The sequence below is a fragment of the Cynocephalus volans genome, chromosome 11 (assembly GCF_027409185.1).
Source record: "Cynocephalus volans isolate mCynVol1 chromosome 11, mCynVol1.pri, whole genome shotgun sequence".
Lineage (NCBI taxonomy): Eukaryota > Metazoa > Chordata > Mammalia > Dermoptera > Cynocephalidae > Cynocephalus > Cynocephalus volans.
In genome coordinates this window covers 20501499-20523457 of record NC_084470.1, presented here as the reverse complement: position 1 = coordinate 20523457, position 21959 = coordinate 20501499, and the positions used below count along the sequence as shown (strand labels likewise).

General features: G+C 37.2%; 1 protein-coding gene across 3 annotated transcripts in view; it reads right to left on the bottom strand.

Annotated features, from left to right (window-relative positions):
• PIK3CB (phosphatidylinositol-4,5-bisphosphate 3-kinase catalytic subunit beta) overlaps window positions 1–21959 on the bottom strand; it is a 160834-nt gene that overhangs the window by 94487 nt on the left and 44388 nt on the right. For 2 of the 3 annotated variants that reach the window (XM_063114478.1, XM_063114479.1), the window contains one exon: window positions 3985–4171. The exons of the other annotated variant lie outside the window; for it this stretch is intronic. In XM_063114478.1, the coding sequence (XP_062970548.1) occupies window positions 3985–4155 (171 nt within the window). In that variant the 5' untranslated portion in view covers window positions 4156–4171. The remainder of the gene's footprint in view (window positions 1–3984; window positions 4172–21959) is intronic. 3 annotated transcript variants of the gene reach the window in all.

Below are 21959 nucleotides of genomic sequence, written 5' to 3'. Positions count from 1 at the left end.
ACCAGATGACCAGACATCAACCTGGAGATATTAAAAACATGAAAACCCAAGAAAATATGACATCACTAAAAGAATACCAGTAATTCTGGTTCTCGAATACCAGACCCCACAGAGCAGGAAACACTTGAAATGACTGAAAAGGAATTCCAAGCAACAGTATTAAGGAAACTCACTGAGATATGGGAAGACTCAGTTAGACAACATAAAAACAAGAAAAAAATCCAGGATATGAAGGAAGAAATTTACAAAGAGATTAATACCTTAAAAAAAGAACGTAGCAGAACGCATGGAATTGAAAGGTTCACTCAACAAAATATGAAACACAAACAATAGCTTAAGCAGCAGGCTAGAACAAGCAGAAGAAAGAACTTCTAATCATGAAAACAGTCTTTTTGAAATAACCCAGGCGGACAAGAAAAGGACAAAAGAATATTTAAAAAATGAAGAAAATCTAAGAGAGCTAGTAGACAACCCTAAGCCCACAAACATTCAAATCACAGGTGTTACAGAAGAAGAGGAGAAAGGAAAATGCATGGAAAACCTATTCAACAAAATAATAACGGAAATCTTCCCAGGTGTAGGGAGAGACACGGATCTTCAAATCCAGGAGGCTCAAAGATCCCCAAACAGATTCATCCCCAAAAGATCCTCTCCAAGACACATTCTAGTCAAACTGGTAAAGCTCAAAAACAAAGAAGAGAATCTTAAAAGAAGCAAGAGAAAAGTGTCAAGTCACCTATAAGGATAAGAGACCACATCAGACAAATACCAGACTTCTCAACAGAAACTCTACAGGCCAGAAGAAAATGGGATGATATATTCGAAATACTACAAAGAAAAAACTGCCACCCAAGAATACTATACCCAGCAAGGCTATCCTTCAGAAATGAGAGAAAAATAGTGTATTTTCTAGACAAAAACAGTAGGTGGTCACCACCACATAGCCAGACCTTCAAGAAATCCTCAAGGAAGTCCTGCATCTGGCTAGAATGTGAAAAATGACAATCACTACCATGAAAAAACAAGAAAGAACAAAACCCACAGATAGAACAAAAATGCAAACAAGAAAAGGAAAGAAACTAAATTTTACCACTACAATAAACCATAATGATCCTGGTTTATTTGATTTTGGTAATTTTGGTCTTCTCTGTTTTTTTCTTGGTCAGTCTAGATAAATGTTTGCAAATTTTGTTGATCTTGGGCCGACCCCGTGGCGCACTCGGGAGAGTGCGGCGCTGGGAGCGCTGCCGCCGCGGGTTCGTATCCTATATAGGGATGGCCAGTTAGGGATGGCCAGTGCGCTCACTGGCTGAGCGCGGTGCGGCCGGTCACAAAAAGACAAAAACAAACAAACAAACAAATTTTGTTGATCTTTTTAAAGAATCAACTTTTGGTTTTGTGATTTTCTCTATTGTTTTTTATTTCCCTATTTTATATATTTCTGTTGTGATCTTTGTTATATCCTACTTGTATTTGTTTTTGGTTTAGTTTGCTCCACTTTTTCTATTTTCTTAAGGGAGAAGTTTACATTACTGATTTGATATTTTTCTTATTTTTAATATGTTTATAAGTATAAATTTTCCTCTAAACAGTGGATGAGCCTGCATCCTATAAATTTTGATATGTTGCACTTTAATTTTTATTCCAAAGTACTGTCTGATTTCCCTGTGATTTTTCTTTTTACCCATTGTTTATTCAGGAGACTATCATTTACTTTCCACACATTTGTGAATTTTCTAAATTTCTTTGTTATTCTGGTCAGAGAACATATTTTCTATGATCTTGGTCTTTTAAAATGTATTAAGACTCGGGCCGAGCCCGTGGCGCACTCGGTAGAGTGCGGTGCTGGTAGCTCAGCGATGCTCCTGCCACGGGTTCGGATCCTATGTAGGAATGACCAGTGCGCTCACTGGCTGAGTGCTGGTCACGAAAAACGACAAAACAAAACAAAACAAAAAATAAATAAATAAATAAAATAGGAATTGTTAAAAAAAAAATATATTTAAAATGTATTAAGACTTGTTTTGTGGCCAAAATTTTTTTAAAAAAAACAAAAAAACGAAAACTTCTATACATCAAAGGATATTATAAAGAGAATAAAAAGGTAACCCACATAATGGGTGAAAATACTTGTAAATCACATATCTGATAAGAGGTTAACATCTCGAACATATAAAGAACTCCTACAATAACAAAAACGAACTCACTTAAAAATTGGCAAATATCTTGAAAAGAGAATTCTCCAAAGAAATCATACAAATGGCTAATAAGCACATGAAAACATGCTCAGCATCATTAGTCATTAAGGAAATGCACAATAAAATACCATCCACATCCACTAGGATGGCTATTATTAAAAAATGGAAAATAGCAAGTGCTGACCACGATGTAGAGAAACTGGAACCCTTATGCATTGCTGGTGGGAATGTAAAGTGGTGCAGACACTGTGGAAAAGTTTGGAGGTTCCTCAAAAAGTTAAAACACAGAATTACCATATGACCCAACAATCCCACTTCTAGGGGGTCCCACTTCCCTAGAAAAAAAAACCCTGAAAGCAGAGATTGAAACAGATATTTGTACACTGATGTTCACAGCAACATTATCCACAATAGCCAAAAGCTGGAAACAACTGGAATGTCCATCAACAGAAGAATGGATAAACAAAATGTCATATATACATGCAATGAAATATTATTTGACCTTAAAAAGAAATTAAATTATGATACGTTCACAACATGGATGAACTCTGAAAACATTATGCTACATGAAATAAGCCAAGACACAAAAGCATAACTACTTATTGTGTAATTCCAATTATATACAGTACCTAAAACAGGCAAATTCAGAGAGGCAAACTAGAAAGAGATTACCAGGGACTGGGAAGTTATTACGGGTACAGAGTTTCTGTTTGAGATGATGAAAAATGCACAGCATTGCGAATGTACACCTAAAAATGACTAAATGTTAACTTTAATGTTATGTGTATTTTACAATTAAAAAAAGGAAAAACAGGAGGGTATCCATGGTTCATCCAGCATCGGGTATAGCCAAAGGCATCCATATTTGTCACTGGTGGCTATAAAAATAGGTGTGCTCTGCACCTATTAAGTGCCTAAATCAATTCTGTACTTTCTCTTTACTTCAAGGATGATGCAGTTTTGGAATTCCCATGTTTCTTGATGAAGAAGTTTGGAAAAGAGTTAAAAGGCTTGTCCAAAGTCAAGAGCTTTAAAAAGATTTACCATAAATACATTTTCTTAAAAATATCATAATTCCTAACTTCCACAATGGGTTCAGCTATTTGAAAAAACATTAAAGAGAAAGTTCAAAAAAACAATTTGTTGGTCTTCACAAATCAATGCACTCACTAATCAACTCACTTGAAAAATTAATACAACAGAACAGGCAAGCCTTATTTTTATATACGAATTTGCTTCCAAATGAGCACATACAACTCATTACTGGGGGTAGAAAATCTAGTGAACAGCAGAAAACACTTTTTCCCCCAGAATCACCATGAAACCCATGAGGGGAAGATATAGGGTTTGATCCTTGTGCCAGCAGAAAGAGAGAAAAAAAGGGGAAGAGGGAAGGAAAGAAGAGGAAACCAACCAAAAGTCACATTTTAAAAAGCATGACAAGCTCACACAGTAATTACAAAGATTTTAACTCAAAATTTTCTTGACAGTTTGAATAACCTAAACAAACATTTCAAACTAGCTAACGTAAGCCAATTTTTCTTAATTCAGCTACCATACATGGATTAAAAACAAATTAAAAGTAGAAGTTAGAATAAGCATGTTTGATATGTCCAAAAAAAGACAAGGCATGTATCAAAATCTTTAAAATGTAACAACCTAAAGGTTAAACTTCCCTCAAATTTACCTCATTATTTACATTAATAACATTTTCTATAATAGAATGATGTTTTCTCATAAGTGACATAGTAAGTTAAGTATACAGAAATTCTGCCTATTAACATACCTGCTTAATATAAGAAATGGTGGCTTCCCGAGGTACCTCCAACTGAATATAAATCCCAGTGGGCAAAAGGAAATCCACAGGTATGGAGCCATCGGATGCTATCTGTGAGTCCACTGCCCAGATGTCAAGGATGTCTGCCATAGCAGGAGGCATTATGAAATTGAAGCACATTCATAACCATGGGGACCTAGAAATCAGTAAGTAATATGTAGCAAAACAGCCATTAGCCAATTTTACACTAAAATATTATAAAAACCACCAATCTATAATTAGTCCTTGGGTTTCAATATAGCTAGTAATGTCATAGAAAACCAATTAAATAATGTGGTATGTTAGAAAAAGCAAGAGTAAGGTCATCAAGAATAAATTATGTAAATATATGTATTTATCACTACACAAATTTAATGCCACATTAATTCAACTCAAGATATGTATACATCATCTGAAACAACTGTGTGTTTAAGGATGAAAAGATCCTGAGAAATTCAGTTAACAACCACTCAACAGGTGATTTTCTCCAGACTTCATTTAGAAAGTATTAGTTTTTTAGGCTCAGTTTTTCTCTGCAAACTCCAACGAAAATGGCAATTAAGAGGACCTTCTCTCAAGAAAAATAATTCGGTCTATGGTCATACCCCATGAATGCACCCGATCTCATCTCAAAAAGAATAATTTTCTATTGACCTCACAACCTACCAACTAACCATTAAAAAGATCAAATCCCTCAACCCAGCTGGCAAGGCCCTTTGTGCTATGTCCCTGGTCTGTTTTTCTTTGCCTGTCTCATCATTCCATAGCCCAAGACCTTACACCACAAGTGCATTTTGCCATCCTGCTGCTAGACCTATGTTCGTACGAGGAATGAGCTCCTTATATCAAACCCCTGCCCCAACAAATGCACCCTTCAACTGTGCCATTTACGTCTCACCTATTCCTTAAGGGCTTTCTTCAAGAGGCACAACAATAACAGTTGGAAGAACATGCGCACTGAAGTTAAATAAACCAAGGTTCAAATCCCATTTATGCAAGGAATGACCGTGTCATGTCAAAAGAGACAGGAGCCAACTTTAAGCATTTCTGAGCATTAGAAACAATAATAACTTCCATGGATTGAAATACATTAAATATATAAAAATATATGAGTTAATAATGATACACTAAACAAACCCTTCATTGGTCACCACTGGAGACTGCTAAGATCAACTCATTATTTTGACAGCTGAGAAAGAATGAGGAAGTAAATCAAACATGTAACCTGTCTGTACTAACTGTATTTCAGGGTAATCGAATACTCAATGAGGATAAGTTCTTTTTTCTTTTTTTTTTTTTTAAATTTTTTAGAACAACTTTAGCTAATAAATACAAAATGAATGATAATTTTGCAACCTCTAATAAAATAATGGATCTAGGCAATGACCATTAATGGATGTTAAAAATGATAATAATGAGGTGAAAAGGTGATAGAGAACTTTACAATGAATGTATTGTGTTGACACTACCTGAACCCTCTGAGCAACCTTGGCATCACTAAAGGCAGAACCACCAGACATTATATCTTCTCATGAAATGCAATAGGGGTACACTCCTATAGATACACTTGGCTTTAAACAAAATAAAACCAAAACTGAACCTAATCAAGGCACTAGATTTGATCTATACACCAATTTACAGAAAATATAGGAAGAAGTTAAACACTTCAAGGAAGCAATCAGACAGGTACGGTATGTGGGATATTCAATAGAATAAATGATATGGTTTCTCCAGCTAATCAATAACAAAAAAGGGGGGAGGAGGGTGGTAGAAGGACTGTTAAAGAATAGAAGAACACTTAGGACCAAATCCACTATTAATCTGAACAAATCAACTATAAAAAAACCCAAAAACTATCTTTGAAAAAAATCTGGGAAATTTAAATATGGATTGACTGTAAGCACCCTCAGGGCACGGGCAATGATTTTTTAAAGTACTGTCTCACTACAGTATATGGAGAGGTCCCTTTACTGAGGAACTCTAAACTGATAAAAGCTGTCATAGACATAAACAAAACTACACAAAGTCACTGCAGATATTATTAACAGTCACTAGTCCTAGAATTACTTTAGGCAAATAACTTCAGAGCAGCCTTTGGAGATTATCTTCAGTAGAGAAGCTTCTCAACCTTACAGGTAATAAGCATTCAATAAGTACTTGTTGAATGAAAACATACATAAAATTATAAAGATCATGCTTTGTTTATTCAAACACCAAACAAAGAGTGAAAAGTCAGCTCCTGAACAAGTAACAGCAAGTACTACATATAATCAAGAGTTGCCAACAAAAGCTGAGAGTAAAAACAAAAGTTAGCATTTAAAATTGAAAAGGGTTTATGAAACATCAGCCATCTGTCACAGAATTACAATCATGATAAACTTGTATATGTCCCTGGTTTCTTCAACACAGAGGTTCTCACAACTGAAATTTAATCACCCACTGAATAACAATAGTAATACAGGAGCATGAAACTATAAAAACAAAAAATTGGGATCTCATCCTTACCAGGTAGCTGGAAATAGTAAAGCATCCTCACGTGTGGAGTCAGAGCAGCAATTTTTCCAGAGCAACTGACTGCACCTCACCACCACTTCCACCCAACAGCATTAACTTTCCAGATATGAAATTCTAAACTTCTGGGGTCTTAAACAAAAAAAGCACTAGTCTAATTTAAGAATTTCTTCATGAAATGGTTATACCTAAAATGCATTACAAAAATGATTCATGATTGAGTCCTTACCTTCCTTCAACTGGAAATAAGTCATTCGACACCATAACATACAGGATATTCTTGGTCTAGCCATGCTGAAACACCGGTTCTTGCCAGCACATCCCACACTCTTTCCTGCCTCCTACCTTAAACATACTATTCCCTCTCTCTAGGATGTCTGGCCAACTCTTACTCTTCTAGATTCCTGAAAACCTTCCCTAATACCCCTCTCTGCTCCCCAAGCACCCAGGACATACATACCTGTGTCAGAGTAAGAGCACACTATATTAAAGCTCACTGCTTAGGGCTAGCCCGTGGCTCACTTGGGAGTGTGTGGTGCTGATAACACCAAGGCCAAGGGTTCGGATCCCTATATGGGGATGGCCGGTTAGCTCACTTGGAAGAGCATGGTGCTGACAACACCAAGTCAAGGGTTAAGATCCCCTTACCGGTCATCTTTAAAAATAAATAAATAAATTAAAAAGCTCACTGCTTACTGATCTCTCCCCAATATCATATTATTTCCAGTTGTTTATCTCTAGTTCCTGGCACATATTGGGCTCTCAATAAATATTTACCTATGGTTCAATGAAAAAAATGAATGAAAGATTCTACAGATTTTGCTACTAGAACAATTATATTGAATATTAAAAATGTAATTTAAATCATGCTTGACAGGAAAAAATTGAACTATGTGGCCTTCAATGTAGGTAGTTTTTCAGCACCTAGTCTAAGAAATGCCATAAAGTTTCCAAAGGTGACATCTTTATGTGAAATCAAAGCAATATTTTACGAACACATAGACAAAAATATCATATATGAGTACATCTATATCTCCTAGGACTCCTTAAATTAAGAAAACTGATTGTAAAGGAATAATAATAAGTAAACAAATTTTTTAAAAAAGAAAAGAAAATGCATCACTTTTGGAAATGGCCTATAACATTACTGGGAGTATGGTGAAGGTTCTATACTTTGGTTATAGGTGAGACCTATTTCATTTTCTTCTTCACATGACAAGAATTTATGCAGTAGAGAAATGTTGGCATTAGACAAAGCCTGACCTGTAGTAACTGATGACATAATCAAAATTCTCTGTGTTAATATTTTTCTACTTTTTTTAATGGACATATGCTCTACAAAGCATAGATTGAGATTTTGTAAAACCACATGTGAAAACACCTGAATGATATCCAAGTTAAATCATTTCAAAGATGTTGCTGTAGAGCAGTGGGAGGGACAGGTGCAGGGGTAGGGAAATGAAGTGGGAGGCAGGGCTCGTCCATGGCCAGCTCCTTCTCTGACCTGGTTAAGGAGGGTGGGGAGCGCGTGGCTGAGGCCTGCAGGCTCCCCGCATCCCAGCTCAGGAGCCCAGAGGGCTTCTGGCAGTGTGTATTTTCAAATAACGTTAGTCTACAGAACTGCTACTCTCAGGATATGGCATCCTCTCTTAAATTTAGACAGGATAGGGAATTCCCATGAGGTCAAAGGGATAACCATTATTTTTAAGGAATACGAGAACTCATTTCAGAATAATTCACTAAGCTACATAACATTTTATGTGCTTTTTCATATCTATGCTATATTTCGCAATAAAATGTCTTAAAATGTTTTAAATGGCAAAATACATTGTAAAAGTTAAGTATTTTTATTGTGCCATGTTAAGGTGCATCATAAAGGAAAGTTTTATCCTTCAGCTTTACAGTTACCCATGCATAAGAACAGAAAAATTCTTCCTTGCTTACGAAGGAACATCACACCAACCTGCAAAAGCAACTCCCCTATCTATAATTTCAAGAACAAAATCCTCACATTCAAAGAGTCAAACTGATTCAGAAATATTCTAATGATTTAGCAAGATGTTGAAGATGCCTGTAAAGCAGTACAGTGTTTAAAGATCTAAAAATGTTTTTCCCAACCAGGAGTAAATCATCAAAGGGAATATTGCAAGGTTACACCTATCTACCCTGATACTGTCATATTAACGATTTACTAATAACAGAACTAGACTGGTTGTCAGACTTTGTAAACATTCAAATAGACATATAGTATATAATCACAGCCAAACATATAGGTTGTACTTGTGGTCACTTTAATAAAAGCACTTTTATTAAACCAATTCTCAAGCAATTTAATATTTTTTAGGAGAATGGTTTTCAACCCTGTCATATTCACACTTTTTAAATGTTAGAAATACTTTAATAATCTGAAATAAAATTAATATAACCTATATACATATATACTTAATTTCAAAATAAACCCATCTAATATCCTAACTGCAATATAAAAGAGAAAGAAAATAATAAAATAACATATATTTCAGCATGTAAGTGCTTGAACATGACCATCCACTACTTAATGAAATAGTCAAGATTGTATCTACATATACATAGAATCACCATGGATAAGACAAATGTAGACCGATCCAAGTGAGCTGTATTGATGATCAAATACCACAAATGACACTGCCACTGGTGCCATGATTTTTATAAACTAGAAAAATTCATATACTGAAAAGGAATAAACAAAATTGTTACATCACAGTATATAAAGACGTCCCCTTCTCATTCCTATACTCAGCTTTATATTACCAAAGTAGCCTTTGGTAAAGACCCTTTTATTGTTTGTTTTAACCTTATCCTTGATCACTTGGTTAAAGTAACATCTGCCAAGTTTTTCCATTGTAAAGGTACTCGTTTTCCCTTTCTGTACTCAATATTCTGTGGAAGCAAGTCATTAAGTCCAGCTCACACTCAACGGAGTGTAATTAAGCCTCACCTTCCTTGAGTGGAAAGTATAAAAAAAATTTTCGATATATTAAAATAGTGCAAAAATACTTTGTGTTATATTGATATATAATATAGAGTTCTGCTCTAGGCTTAGATAATAATAAACAGGCTTTTCATCTACATGAATATCTGGAAAAAAATTCAAAAGTCGTGCTTTTTTGAGACACTTTTCTTGTTGTACAAGACAATCCTGTGCACTGCAGGAAGTCTGGTTTTCCATTATATAATAGTGACACGTCTCTCAATCACTGTGTCAACAACAAGAACAAAATCATCCCCCTCAAATTTCAAGAGCATGTTATAGGTGGCTTTATACCATCCACTTTCAGAACCATTGCTCTAGGACAATTCCTACTGTTTCTTAAAGTAATACCGGGACCTCCACATTTATCCAGACCTAATTGTAACCTGGATTTAGAATAGTAACGAACATAACTTAGTACAAATTTCTACTTGCCAATCAATCATGTTTCTCATATTTGGTTATGCTGTCTTTGGTGAATTCTTGGAAGAAGCTTTAGGTCAAGAAAACTTATTCCCAAGGGCTGGCCTGTGGCTCACTTGGGAGAGTATGGTGCTGATAACACCAAGGCCACGGGTTCAGATCTCTATATAGGAATGGCTGGTTAGCTCACTTGGGAGAGCATGGCACTGACAACACCAAGTCAAGGGTTAAGATCCCCTTACCGGTCATCTTTTAAAAGAAGAAAACTTATTCCCATAACTGACCAGAGGAATGTAAATCCAATATAACTAGCTCTTGGTTTTCAAGACCTTTAGTAAGAAATTTACTGATGGCAGCGTCAAACTAAATGCACAGAATGAATTGTAGCTCTTCGGAGTTTCATGTACATCCCTTTAAGGTAGCTATTGAGGGAGGGGGCATACCCGCAAAATACATGCTGTAATTAAAATAGCATATCCTTTGTCTGTCCTAAATCTGTGGCACAGTTGCTAAACAAATCAGGTAACAAACCAATCTTCTGTTGTAGAGATATTTTGAAGAAAATAATTGCTACTTTTAAATAAAATAATTGCTAAATTGAAAATAAAATATATTCTGGTTCCTATTTCCCTTAGTCACCCTTATTTTACAGGCAGCACTACTCACAAGAGTCTAGCCTGAGAAGTGACTCAGTTTCAGATTGTCTCAGTTTCAGATGTCTTAGGAGTTACATATCCTACCCATTTTAAAGATAAGAAAACTAAAGCCCAGAGAGATTAAGCAGAGGAGCCAACACAGACATTGAGCCAGAAGCAAAAGTCAGATTTTTTCCCAAACAATTAGCATACGTTTTTTTCTTTCTTTTTTCTTTTAAGGAAATGTTCTTCACAGGGTTACCCAGCCTGGCAAGATCCTCAGTCCTATATCACTATTTTGTTTGAGCATCAAAGCGAAAGATCAAAGGCTGAGGACAAGCGGAGTTTTTTACATTATGAAAACAACTTTTCAAGGAAGCTATCAGAGGACACAAGAACTTCAACAGTGACAATTAGCTCAACTAAACCCTTAAACTTCAATTACAACCTATATCCTGTCAATTGTTCACTGGCAGAAAGAGGAAAGGGTTTAAAGGTTCTCAGTTTCCTCAGCAATGTGCCAGTACAGCCACTGGATTTTAAATCAAATAAGCAGAAACCAACATAAACTTGTTCTATAGATGAACATGTTCAACCAAAAACTAGTTTGGAAAATTATCAAAGAAATTTTAAAAGAGAACGAATTTTTTTAGAAATTAAATGCAACAGTATTTACCCAGTATTTCTTTCTTATTACATGATTGTAGTGGATTGACTTATGTCCCCCCAAAACTCCCTGAAGCTTGAATTATGTCCCCCAAGTCTTAACTCGGTCCCCCCCCCCCCCCCCCGCTGTGATTGTTAAGAGGGTGGGAAATCCTATTATGGTAATTGAAAGGTGGGGTCTTAAAGAGGTGATTAGATTATAGGACCACACTGTAGTGAACAGATTAAAAATGGTAGTCACAGGCATGGTTTGGAGGACTTTAAAAGGGGAGCCTGAAAAATCTGTTTCTCTCTCTGTTCTCTCTGCTTCCACCATCTTGCAATGTGAGAACCCTGGACGGACTTTGTACTTCCCAGCCTCCGAAACTGTAAGCAATAAATTTCATTTTCTTTATAAATCACCCAGTTCCAAGTATTTTATTATAAGCAACAGAAATGTACTAATACAATAATATAGTTAGGAAAAAAAATGAATGTTCATGAAAGAATAGAATCAGCACTGGAAGGGGCCATGTATCACCCACCACCTTTAGATTTCATTCAGATGCAGCTTAAGTGATGGGATCTTGATTCATCTGGGCTTCAATCCCTACCCCTCACTTTTCAAAAACAACAGAATCAGCCTTAATTGTTGATATGTTTATAGTAAAGTATGTATTACACTGGGCATTTAAAAACAGAACAGTGGAGGACTTCATTTTCTAAAGATTATTATCTGAATCATTATAATTTTACGTAAGAGATATCTCTAAAGTAATTCCACAATTAAAAAATTGCTAAAACATTATATACCTTATCATCTACATTGAAATAACATTTAAATTCATCCTCCCAAATAAAAAATGGCACTCTAAATTGGTTTTAGAAAATATTTGCAAATGGTCACTGAGCTTTGAAAAATTTTATACCTGCTAACCCAGTAATTCCTATTCTATAATGTACCTATTTTAAAACCTGAATACGGAAAAAGTTTCATGTATAAAGCAAAATATACAAATATGAAAAAAAACTCAAATAACCTAACTGTCCAAACACAAAGGAACAGTTAAACTGATCTATCCACATGATGGTATCCACTTGATGTAGTCATTTAAACTGAAGTTTGTCAAGCGTGTGTGATAATGTTTACAATGACATAAAAAAACAAAAATATAAAACATTACATACAGTTTAATTATAATTGTGTTTACATTTAAAAAAAAAACCAACAGTACAAACTAAGGCAGAGAAATTAAGGCTGGAAGGAAAGACACTAAGATAATTGAAAAGTAACTATAGGGGCCGAGCCCGTGGCGCACTCGGTAGCGTGCTGCGCTAGCAGCGCGGCGACGCTCCCGCCGCGGGTTCGGATCCTATATAGGAATGGCCGGTGCACTCACTGGCTGAGTGCCGGTCACGAAAAAGACAATAAATAAATAAATAAATAAATAAAAGAAAAGTAACTATAAATAAATGTTTCTTTTTTTCAATGTTTCTTTAATGAGGGCATACAGCTTATACACTCTTTTAAAGTTCTATTTTTTAGGACACTTTGAATGGGTCCAAAGAAAGGACTTAAGTTAGAGTCTGGCTATCTATTCTTCAAATGTTTGTGTACACTAGTATTTCTAAACTACAGACTTACATACTTAATATTTAACCTAACTATAAATAGGATACATTTATTAATATTTAGCATGCCTCTAAAAACAAGTTTTTAAAATTATAAGCCAGGTTTATTTCAATGTCCATGAAAGCAGAGCAAATTTTTAAAACCACAATACATATATTTAATATACCAACATGACTTCTGTGACTCTTGTCGTGCTTAAGGAATTCCCATTTTTTAAAACTTCCCAATCAGCTGGAGCCCATCATAGTAAATACACTGTGGAGGAAAACATACATCTAAAATTAAAATAGTAGAAATTTAAACAAAAAAATATTTTGTTACTAAAGTTTCTCCTCCAAAAAAAAAAAAAAAAAAAAAAAAAAAAAAGATTATCATCTTTGGGTTTTAAAAGACAAGCCTCGACTTCCTGAGACTTTCTTCCTCCTGAGATGGCGGCGGCGGCGGCTGCGGCGGCTGGCGCGGAGTAGCTGAGGTGGAAAAGGTGGCCACTGGGCCTCAGGCAGCCGGGAAACTTGTGGACCTTCCTCTGGCCATCTCTTAAGGGAGGACTGCTGCTGCTGGCCGGTCGTGGGGGCTCAACGCCACTTTGCCCCCAGCAGGAGAGGCTGCCTCATTTACAGGCAACAGCTTTGAAGTGTGGAGCAGGAAAAGAACTGATTCTTAGCTGCAAAAGCGAGTCTTGAAACAGGGAACACGGCGCCAGGGCTGCTGTGGATGCAGCCAGGATCCCGGAGGCTGGGGCCGCACTGAAGGCGGCCAGCTGCCCTATTCAGGATTCGAGGTTTCAGGCCGGCATTAAAGAAGATTCCTGGGAGCGCCCGAGCGGCGCCGCGACTGAACAGCCTGAGGCGGCAGCGCCGAGAACACGGAAGGCAACAAACCAGAGACAGAGCGAGCACCCGACCTGGCACAGCACTGTGAGTGATCCCTGGCACAGCTCTGTTCTGGGTGAATGCCCACGCGGCTTCCGCCTGCACCACCAGGCCACTCACTGCCCCGGTGCTGCCTCCATTTTCCCAGGTGCGGGCAGCTCCGCCCTGCTCGGCCATCACTGAGCCCATTTGCTTGGCCTGGCGCGGGGCTTTCCGGACCCTGCGGGCCGACCTCCTCTCCCACTCCCTCCGCGGTTCTCTGGCAGGACTGGGGGTGTGGGGCGTCCCGACCAGTTTTGGGAGGGCTAGGAAGTACGGGCGGGCCGACTGTCACTCCACCACACCCTGGACTCCGGCCCCGGTAAACTTCCTGTTACTGGGAGGCAGATACCATCTCTGCGACCACCAGTTTGGAAAAAAGCCTAACGAATTTCTGGTTGGGAATAGTGTGTGGTAGGAGAGTTCCCAGGTCCGCTTGAACCTGCCGGAGAGCAGGCTGCAGGCGGGCACTAGACTCGGTTTATACCGGGGGGATACAAAGGTGAACAAGACCCGAGAAAGATCTACACAGTGCTACAAAGGCACCCAGAGAGACCGGTCGTCTGTGCCTAGCAGAAACCTGGTAGACTTCCTGGGCGAGGCGGTGCTGAGCAGGGTCTTGAAGGCCCAGCTGATAGACGACGGGTGCAGAAGACACGCCCCAGCCCAGCACAGTGTGCACAGAGGGGGGAGACGTGCGGCCAGGGAGGCGGAGTCTCGACAGAAACCACACACCCGGTGGGGTCGCCACTGCACGATCTAACAGCCTGGGCCAGAGCACACGGAACGGGGAGAAGTCCTGTACAGAAAGTGAAAGCTCAACAGAGATCACACACCCTGTGGTACGTGATCCACCAGCCCAGCAGAGTACAAGCTGACCAGAAAGGTGGATCCCCGGAGAAGCCCAAGACCCGAGGCAACCACACACACAAGACACTAGAGGCCAACTGAGCAGTCACGGCGGGAGCCATACCAAATTGGCAACCACAGCAACATCCTAGTTAGACATTAGTCTTAAACCGGTGGACTGTGAAACCCCCTGCAACAATGAATAAACACCAAAAAAAAGACACCAGAAATACAAAAAATCAAGAAAGTACACCACCAAAAGTTAATAAATCTCATACTCTAGATCCTATAGAACAAGAAGCCCTTGAAATAACTGACAAGGAATTTCGAGTGATAATTCTAAGGAAACTGAATGAGATACAAGAAAACTCAGCTAGACATCATGATGAAATGAGGAAAAGTATACAGGATCTGAAAGTGGAAATATACAAGGAAATCAATGTCCTGAAAAAAAATGTAGCAGAACTTGCTGAACTGAAGAAGTTATTCAGCGAAATAAAAAACACAACGGAGAGTTTAACCAGCAGGCTTGTCGAAGTTGAAGAGAGAACCTCTGAACTTGAAGATGGGCTGTTTGAAATAACACAAGCAGACAAAAAGAAAGAAAAAAGAATCAAGGACATGGAAGAAAATCTGAGAGAGATATCAGACAACCTCAAGCGCTCAAATATCCGAGTCATGGGTATTCCAGAAGGGGAGGAAAATGGAGATTCCATTGAAAACATATTCAAAAAAACAGTGGCAGAAAACTTCCCAGGTATAGGAAAAATCACAGATCTTCAGATCCAGGAAGCTCAACGATCTCCAAACGTATTCAACCCAAAAAGGCCTTCTCCAAGACATGTCATAGTCAAATTGGCAAAACTCAGAGACAAAGAGAGAATCTTAAAAGCTGCAAGAGAGAAGCGTCAAATCACCTATAAGGGAGCCCCAATCAGGTTAACATCAGACTTTTCATCACAAACCCTAAAAGCTAGAAAGGAATGGGATGATATTTTCAAAATACTAAAAGACAAAGATTGCCAGCCAAGAATACTCTACCCTGCAAGGCTATCCTTCCGAAATGAGGGGCAAATAGTATATTTCTCAGACAAACAAAAACTGCGGGAGTTCACTACCACAAGACCACCCTTACAAGAAATCCTCAAGGGAGTACTGGGTTTGGTTCCTGAAAAATAACTACCACTGCCATAAAAACCTAAGAAAAATCTAAACCCGCTAGTACAATAAAAATGGCATTCATGAAGAGAAAACAAGCTAACAAAAACACTATCTACAACCTAAGGAACCAACAAACAAAGAAACCAAACAGTAAATCAGAAAGCAAGGAACAAAAGACACCTAAGACAACCAAACAACCAATAAAATGCTAGGAATAAATCAACACCTTTCAATAACAACTCTTAATGTTAAAGGCTTAAATTCCCCAATTAAACGACACAGACTGGCTGACTGGATCAAAAAGCAGGACCCAACTATATGCTGCCTACAAGAGACCCACCTCACCCATAAAGATTCACACAGACTAAGAGTGAAAGGATGGAAAAAGATTTACCATGCAAACAGAAAAGAAAAACGAGCTGGAGTAGCTATTCTTATATCTGACAAAATAGACTTTAAACTAAAAACCATAAAAAGAGACAATGAGGGACACTACTTAATGATAAAAGGACTGATCCATCAAGAAGACATAACAATCATAAATATGTACGCACCCAATGTTGGAGCAGCCAGATTTATAAAACAAACTCTATTAGAACTAAAGAAGGAAATAGACACTAATACCATAATAGCAGGGGACCTGAACACTCCACTGTCAATATTAGACAGATCATCTAGGCAAAGAATCAGTAGAGAAACACAAGATCTAAACAAGACTCTAGACCAATTGGAATTGGCAGATATCTACAGAACATTCCACCCAACAACCTCAGAATATTCATTCTTCTCATCAGCACATGGATCATTCTCCAGGATAGATCACATATTAGGTCACAAATCAAGTCTCAGTAAATTCAAAAAAATTGGAATTATCCCATGTATCTTCTCAGACCACAATGGATTAAAACTAGAAATTAATAACAAACAAAACTCTGGAAACTATACAAACACATGGAAATTAAACAGCATTCTACTTAATGACATATGGGTCCAAGAAGAAATCAAGCAGGAAATCAAAAAGTTTATTGAAACTAATGAAAACAATGATACATCATACCAAAACCTGTGGGATACTGCAAAAGCAGTATTGAGGGGAAAATTTATTGCATTAAATGCTCACTTCAGAAGAATGGAAAGATGGCAAGTGAACAACCTAACACTTCACCTTAAAGAACTAGAAAAACAAGAACAATCCAATCCTAAAGTTAGCAGACGGAAAGAAATCATTAAGATCAGAGCAGAACTGAATGAAATTGAAAACCAAAAAACAATTCAAAAGATCAACGAATCAAAAAGTTGGTTTTTTGAAAAGATAAATAAAATTGACAAACCATTAGCATGGCTAACAAAAAAAAGAAGAGAGAAGACTCAAATAACAAAAATTAGAAATGAAAAAGGCGATATTACAACTGATTCATCTGAAATACAAGGAATCATTCGAGACTACTATAAACAACTGTACGCCAACAAATTTGAAAATCTGGAGGAAATGGATAAATTTCTGGACACACACAAGCTCCCAAAACTGAACCGTGAAGATGTAGAAAATCTGAACAGACCAATAACAATAAAGGAGATTGAAGCTGTTATCAGAAGGCTCCCAACAAAGAAAAGCCCAGGACCAGATGGATTCACAGCAGAATTTTACCAAACATTCAAAGAGGAATTGACACCAATTCTTTACAAACTATTCCAAAAGATTGAAACGGACGCAAATCTCCCAAACTCATTCTATGAAGCAAACATCATCCTGATACCAAAACCAGGTAAAGATATAACCAAAAAAGAAAACTACAGGCCGATATCCTTGATGAATATAGATGCAAAAATCCTCACTAAAATACTAGCAAACAGAATACAGCAACACATACGAAAAATTATTCATCACGATCAAGTGGGATTCATCCCAGGGATGCAAGGTTGGTTCAACATACGCAAATCAATAAATGTGATACACCATATTAATAAACTCAAACACAAGGACCATATGATCATCTCTATAGATGCTGAAAAAGCATTTGATAAAGTTCAGCACTCATTCATGACAAAGACCCTCTATAAGTTAGGTATAGAGGGAAAGTATCTCAACATAATTAAAGCCATATATGACAAACCCACTGCCAATATCATCCTGAATGGGGAAAAGCTGAAAGCTTTTCCTTTAAGAACAGGCACTAGACAAGGATGCCCACTCTCACCACTCCTATTCAACATAGTGTTGGAAGTACTAGCCAGAGCAATCAGAGAAGAGAAGGAAATAAAGGGCATCCAGATTGGAAAAGATGAAGTCAAACTGTCCCTGTTTGCAGATGACATGATCCTATATATCGAACAGCCTAAAACCTCTACAAAAAAACTGTTGGAATTGATAAATGATTTCAGCACAGTAGCAGGATACAAAATCAACACACAAAAATCAGTAGCATTTATTTTCTCCAATAGTGAACATGCAGAAGGAGAAATCAAGAAAGCCTGCCCATTTACAATAGCCACCAAAAAAATAAAATACTTAGGAATTGAGTTAACCAAGGAGGTGAAAAATCTCTATAATGAGAACTACAAACCACTGCTGAGAGAAATTAGAGAGGATACTAAAAGATGGAAAGATATTCCATGCTCTTGGATTGGAAGAATCAACATAGTGAAAATGTCCATACTACCCAAAGTGATATACAAATTCAATGCAATCCCCATCAAAATTCCAAAGACATTTTTCTCAGAAATGGAAAAAACTATTCAGACATTTATATGGAACAATAAAAGACCACGAATAGCCAAAGCAATGCTCAGCAAAAAAAATAAAGCTGGAGGCATAACACTACCTGACTTTAAGCTATACTACAAAGCTATAATAACCAAAACAGTATGGTACTGGCATAAAAACAGACACACTGACCAATGGAATAGAATAGAGAATCCAGAAATCAACCCACACACTTACTGCCATCTGATCTTTGACAAAGGCACCAAACCTATTCACTGGGGAAGGGACTGCCTCTTCAGCAAGTGGTGCTGGGATAACTGGATATCGATATGCAGGAGAATGAAACTAGATCCATACCTCTCACCGTATACTAAAATCAACTCAAAATGGATTAAGGATTTAAATATACACCCTGAGACAATAAAACTTCTTAAAGAAAACATAGGGGAAACACTTCAGGAAATAGGACTGGGCACAGACTTCATGAATACGACCCCAAAAGCACAGGCAACCAAAGGAAAAATAAACAAATGGGATTATATCAAACTAAAAAGCTTCTGCACAGCAAAAGAAACAATTAAAAGAGTTAAAAGACAACCAACAGAGTGGGAGAAAATATTTGCAAAATATACATCTGACAAAGGATTAATATCCAGAATATATAAGGAACTCAAACAACTTTACAAGAAGAAAACAAGCAACCCAATTAAAAAATGGGCAAAAGAGCTAAGTAGGCATTTCTGTAAGGAAGATATACAAATGGCCAACAGACATATGAAAAAATGCTCAACATCACTCAGCATCCGGGAAATGCAAATCAAAACCACACTGAGATACCATCTAACCCCAGTTAGGATGGCTAAAATCCAAAAGACTATGAACGATAAATGCTGGCGAGGCTGCGGAGAAAAAGGAACTCTCATTCATTGTTGGTGGGACTGCAAAATGGTGCAGCCTCTATGGAAAATGGTATGGAGGTTCCTTAAACAATTGCAAATAGATCTACCATACGACCCAGCCATCCCACTGTTGGGAATATACCCAGAGGAATGGAAATCATCAAGTCGAAGGTATACCTGTTCCCCAATGTTCATCGCAGCACTCTTTACAATAGCCAAGAGTTGGAACCAGCCCAAATGCCCATCATCAGATGAGTGGATACGGAAAATGTGGTACATCTACACAATGGAATACTACTCAGCTATAAAAACGAATGAAATACTGCCATTTGCAACAACATGGATGGACCTTGAGAGAATTATATTAAGTGAAACAAGTCAGGCACAGAAAGAGAAATACCACATGTTCTCACTTATTGGAGGGAGCTAAAAATTAATATATAAATTCACACACACACACACACACACACACACACACACACACAAACCGGGGGGCGGGGAGGAAGAAGATATAACAACCACAATTATTTGAAGTTGATACAACAAACAAACAGAAAGGACATTGTTGGGGGGGAGGGGGGGGAGGGAGAAGGGAGGGAGGTTTTGGTGATGGGGAGCATTAATCAGCTACAATGTATATCGACAAAATAAAATTTAAAAAAAAAAAAAAAAAAAAAAAAAAAAAAGACAAGCCTCACAAAATAAATTTAAAAGTCAATAAAGGAATTATCTTAGATAAAATTATCCACTGTAAATGCTATGTAAATGTTATTCTTTTTCTCTAACTATGAACAGTTTAAAACACTAATTTTATAAAATAGTCGTAAGTATTTAACTTTTCATTCTATCATCACCTTTTTTTTTTTTATTTGTTTGTTTTTGGCAGCTGGTCAGCATGGGAATCTGAATCCTTGACCCCGGTGTTATCAAAATCGCACCCTAACCAACTGAGCTAACCAATCAGCCATCATTACCTCTTTTTAATCTGGTACAAAGCTCATGGACACTGGACCAGATCCAGAGGGATTTTATTTATTGAAACACTAAGAGGTCCTTTTGATAATATAGTTTCATCTACATGTTTTGTATCGCTGGCTGTGTGGCTTTGACTGTATAACTTTGAATAAATTACTTAATCTCTGTGAGCTTCAGTTTCCTAATTTATGAAAAAGAATAGCAATATTCACCTTGCATAATTAGTAAGATGAAATAAAAAAGCACCTTGCATAGATTTGAGATTAAAAACGCACTCAATAAATTAGGACTAACATTAATTTATCTGAGGAGTAATATTAATAAGAGCTGCCTCCTTTCACTGAAAGGAACGGTCATGCCTCTTATTCATAGCATACAATCATCAGCCCTAATAGCTAGGTGTGAAAGGAATTAGAACACTGTTTCTCAAAAGGTGGTCTGCAGTGACCTATCAAGTAGTTTGCTCACATGCATTTCCCAAAATTAAATACAATTTCTACAGAAATCCCACAAAACAGTTCTGTGCTAACAGTGCTCTTTTGTTTAATTTCCCTTGAGTCAACACTCAGTTAATGTGATGCTGTGAGTCTCTGCAAATGTATTTTTACTTCATTTCTGTTATAGAGTTTAATTTTGTTAAGTATTTACTTTTATTTTTTCTACTGTGTTGCATTGTTCGTTCACTTAGGATCAATGGCTTAAAAACAGTTCAAAGAAAACTTCAAAATTAGAGGAGTACCGGCTAGTGCCAAAAAAAAAAAAAAAAAAAATAGAGGAGTATAATTCAAAAGTGCATTCCTTGTGGCAAAAACAAATACAATTTACACAACTGCAAAAAAAAGGTTCCAAAACTCAAGATGAAGTTAACAGCAATGCTCAGAAAGAAAGCTGAATGAGCCACTGCAAAATTTTATCAAATTACAACAGCGGGCACTGTATAAAATAAAGGGCACATGACAGAGCGATTCCGACAACTTGTGTATATGTAGAAATTTTTCTTTATTTTTGAAAATTTTTATTTTATTTTACTTTACTTCTCAAAATACATTGTACTTGATTTTCATGTCCCTTTACCCATTCCTCTCCCCGCCTTACCCCACCATCGTATCTGTGCACTTGGCTTAAATAGTTCAAGGAATTTTTGTGGTTATAGAAATTTTTCTTTATGGGGTGTCTAGCATATAGTACCTATCTAAGGGAAAAGTGCTCAAGGATTTTTTGTTCTGTTTATGAATGAAAAGCCTGAAACAGGAGTAAGGATTTTTCACTTAGTTTGTTATTCTGTGAGTCATGATATAGAATCAAAAGTGGCAGCCATATATACTGCCCATGGAACCTGAGTTGCCAACATACACCCCTGTGTCAGTCTGTGCTTTTAGTCAATGTAGTTAATAGTGATCCAAGTACAGGTATAAACATCTGACTATGGTCTACTACAGCTGTGCCTGAGAATTTACATAATTGAAATAAATGCACAATATTTTAATCATAAATGACCTTCCTTTACATTACAGTTAGAACATTACCTGTGTAAGTAGATTATATTATTTATAAATGTCATTTCAATATAGTAAAATAAATATTACAAA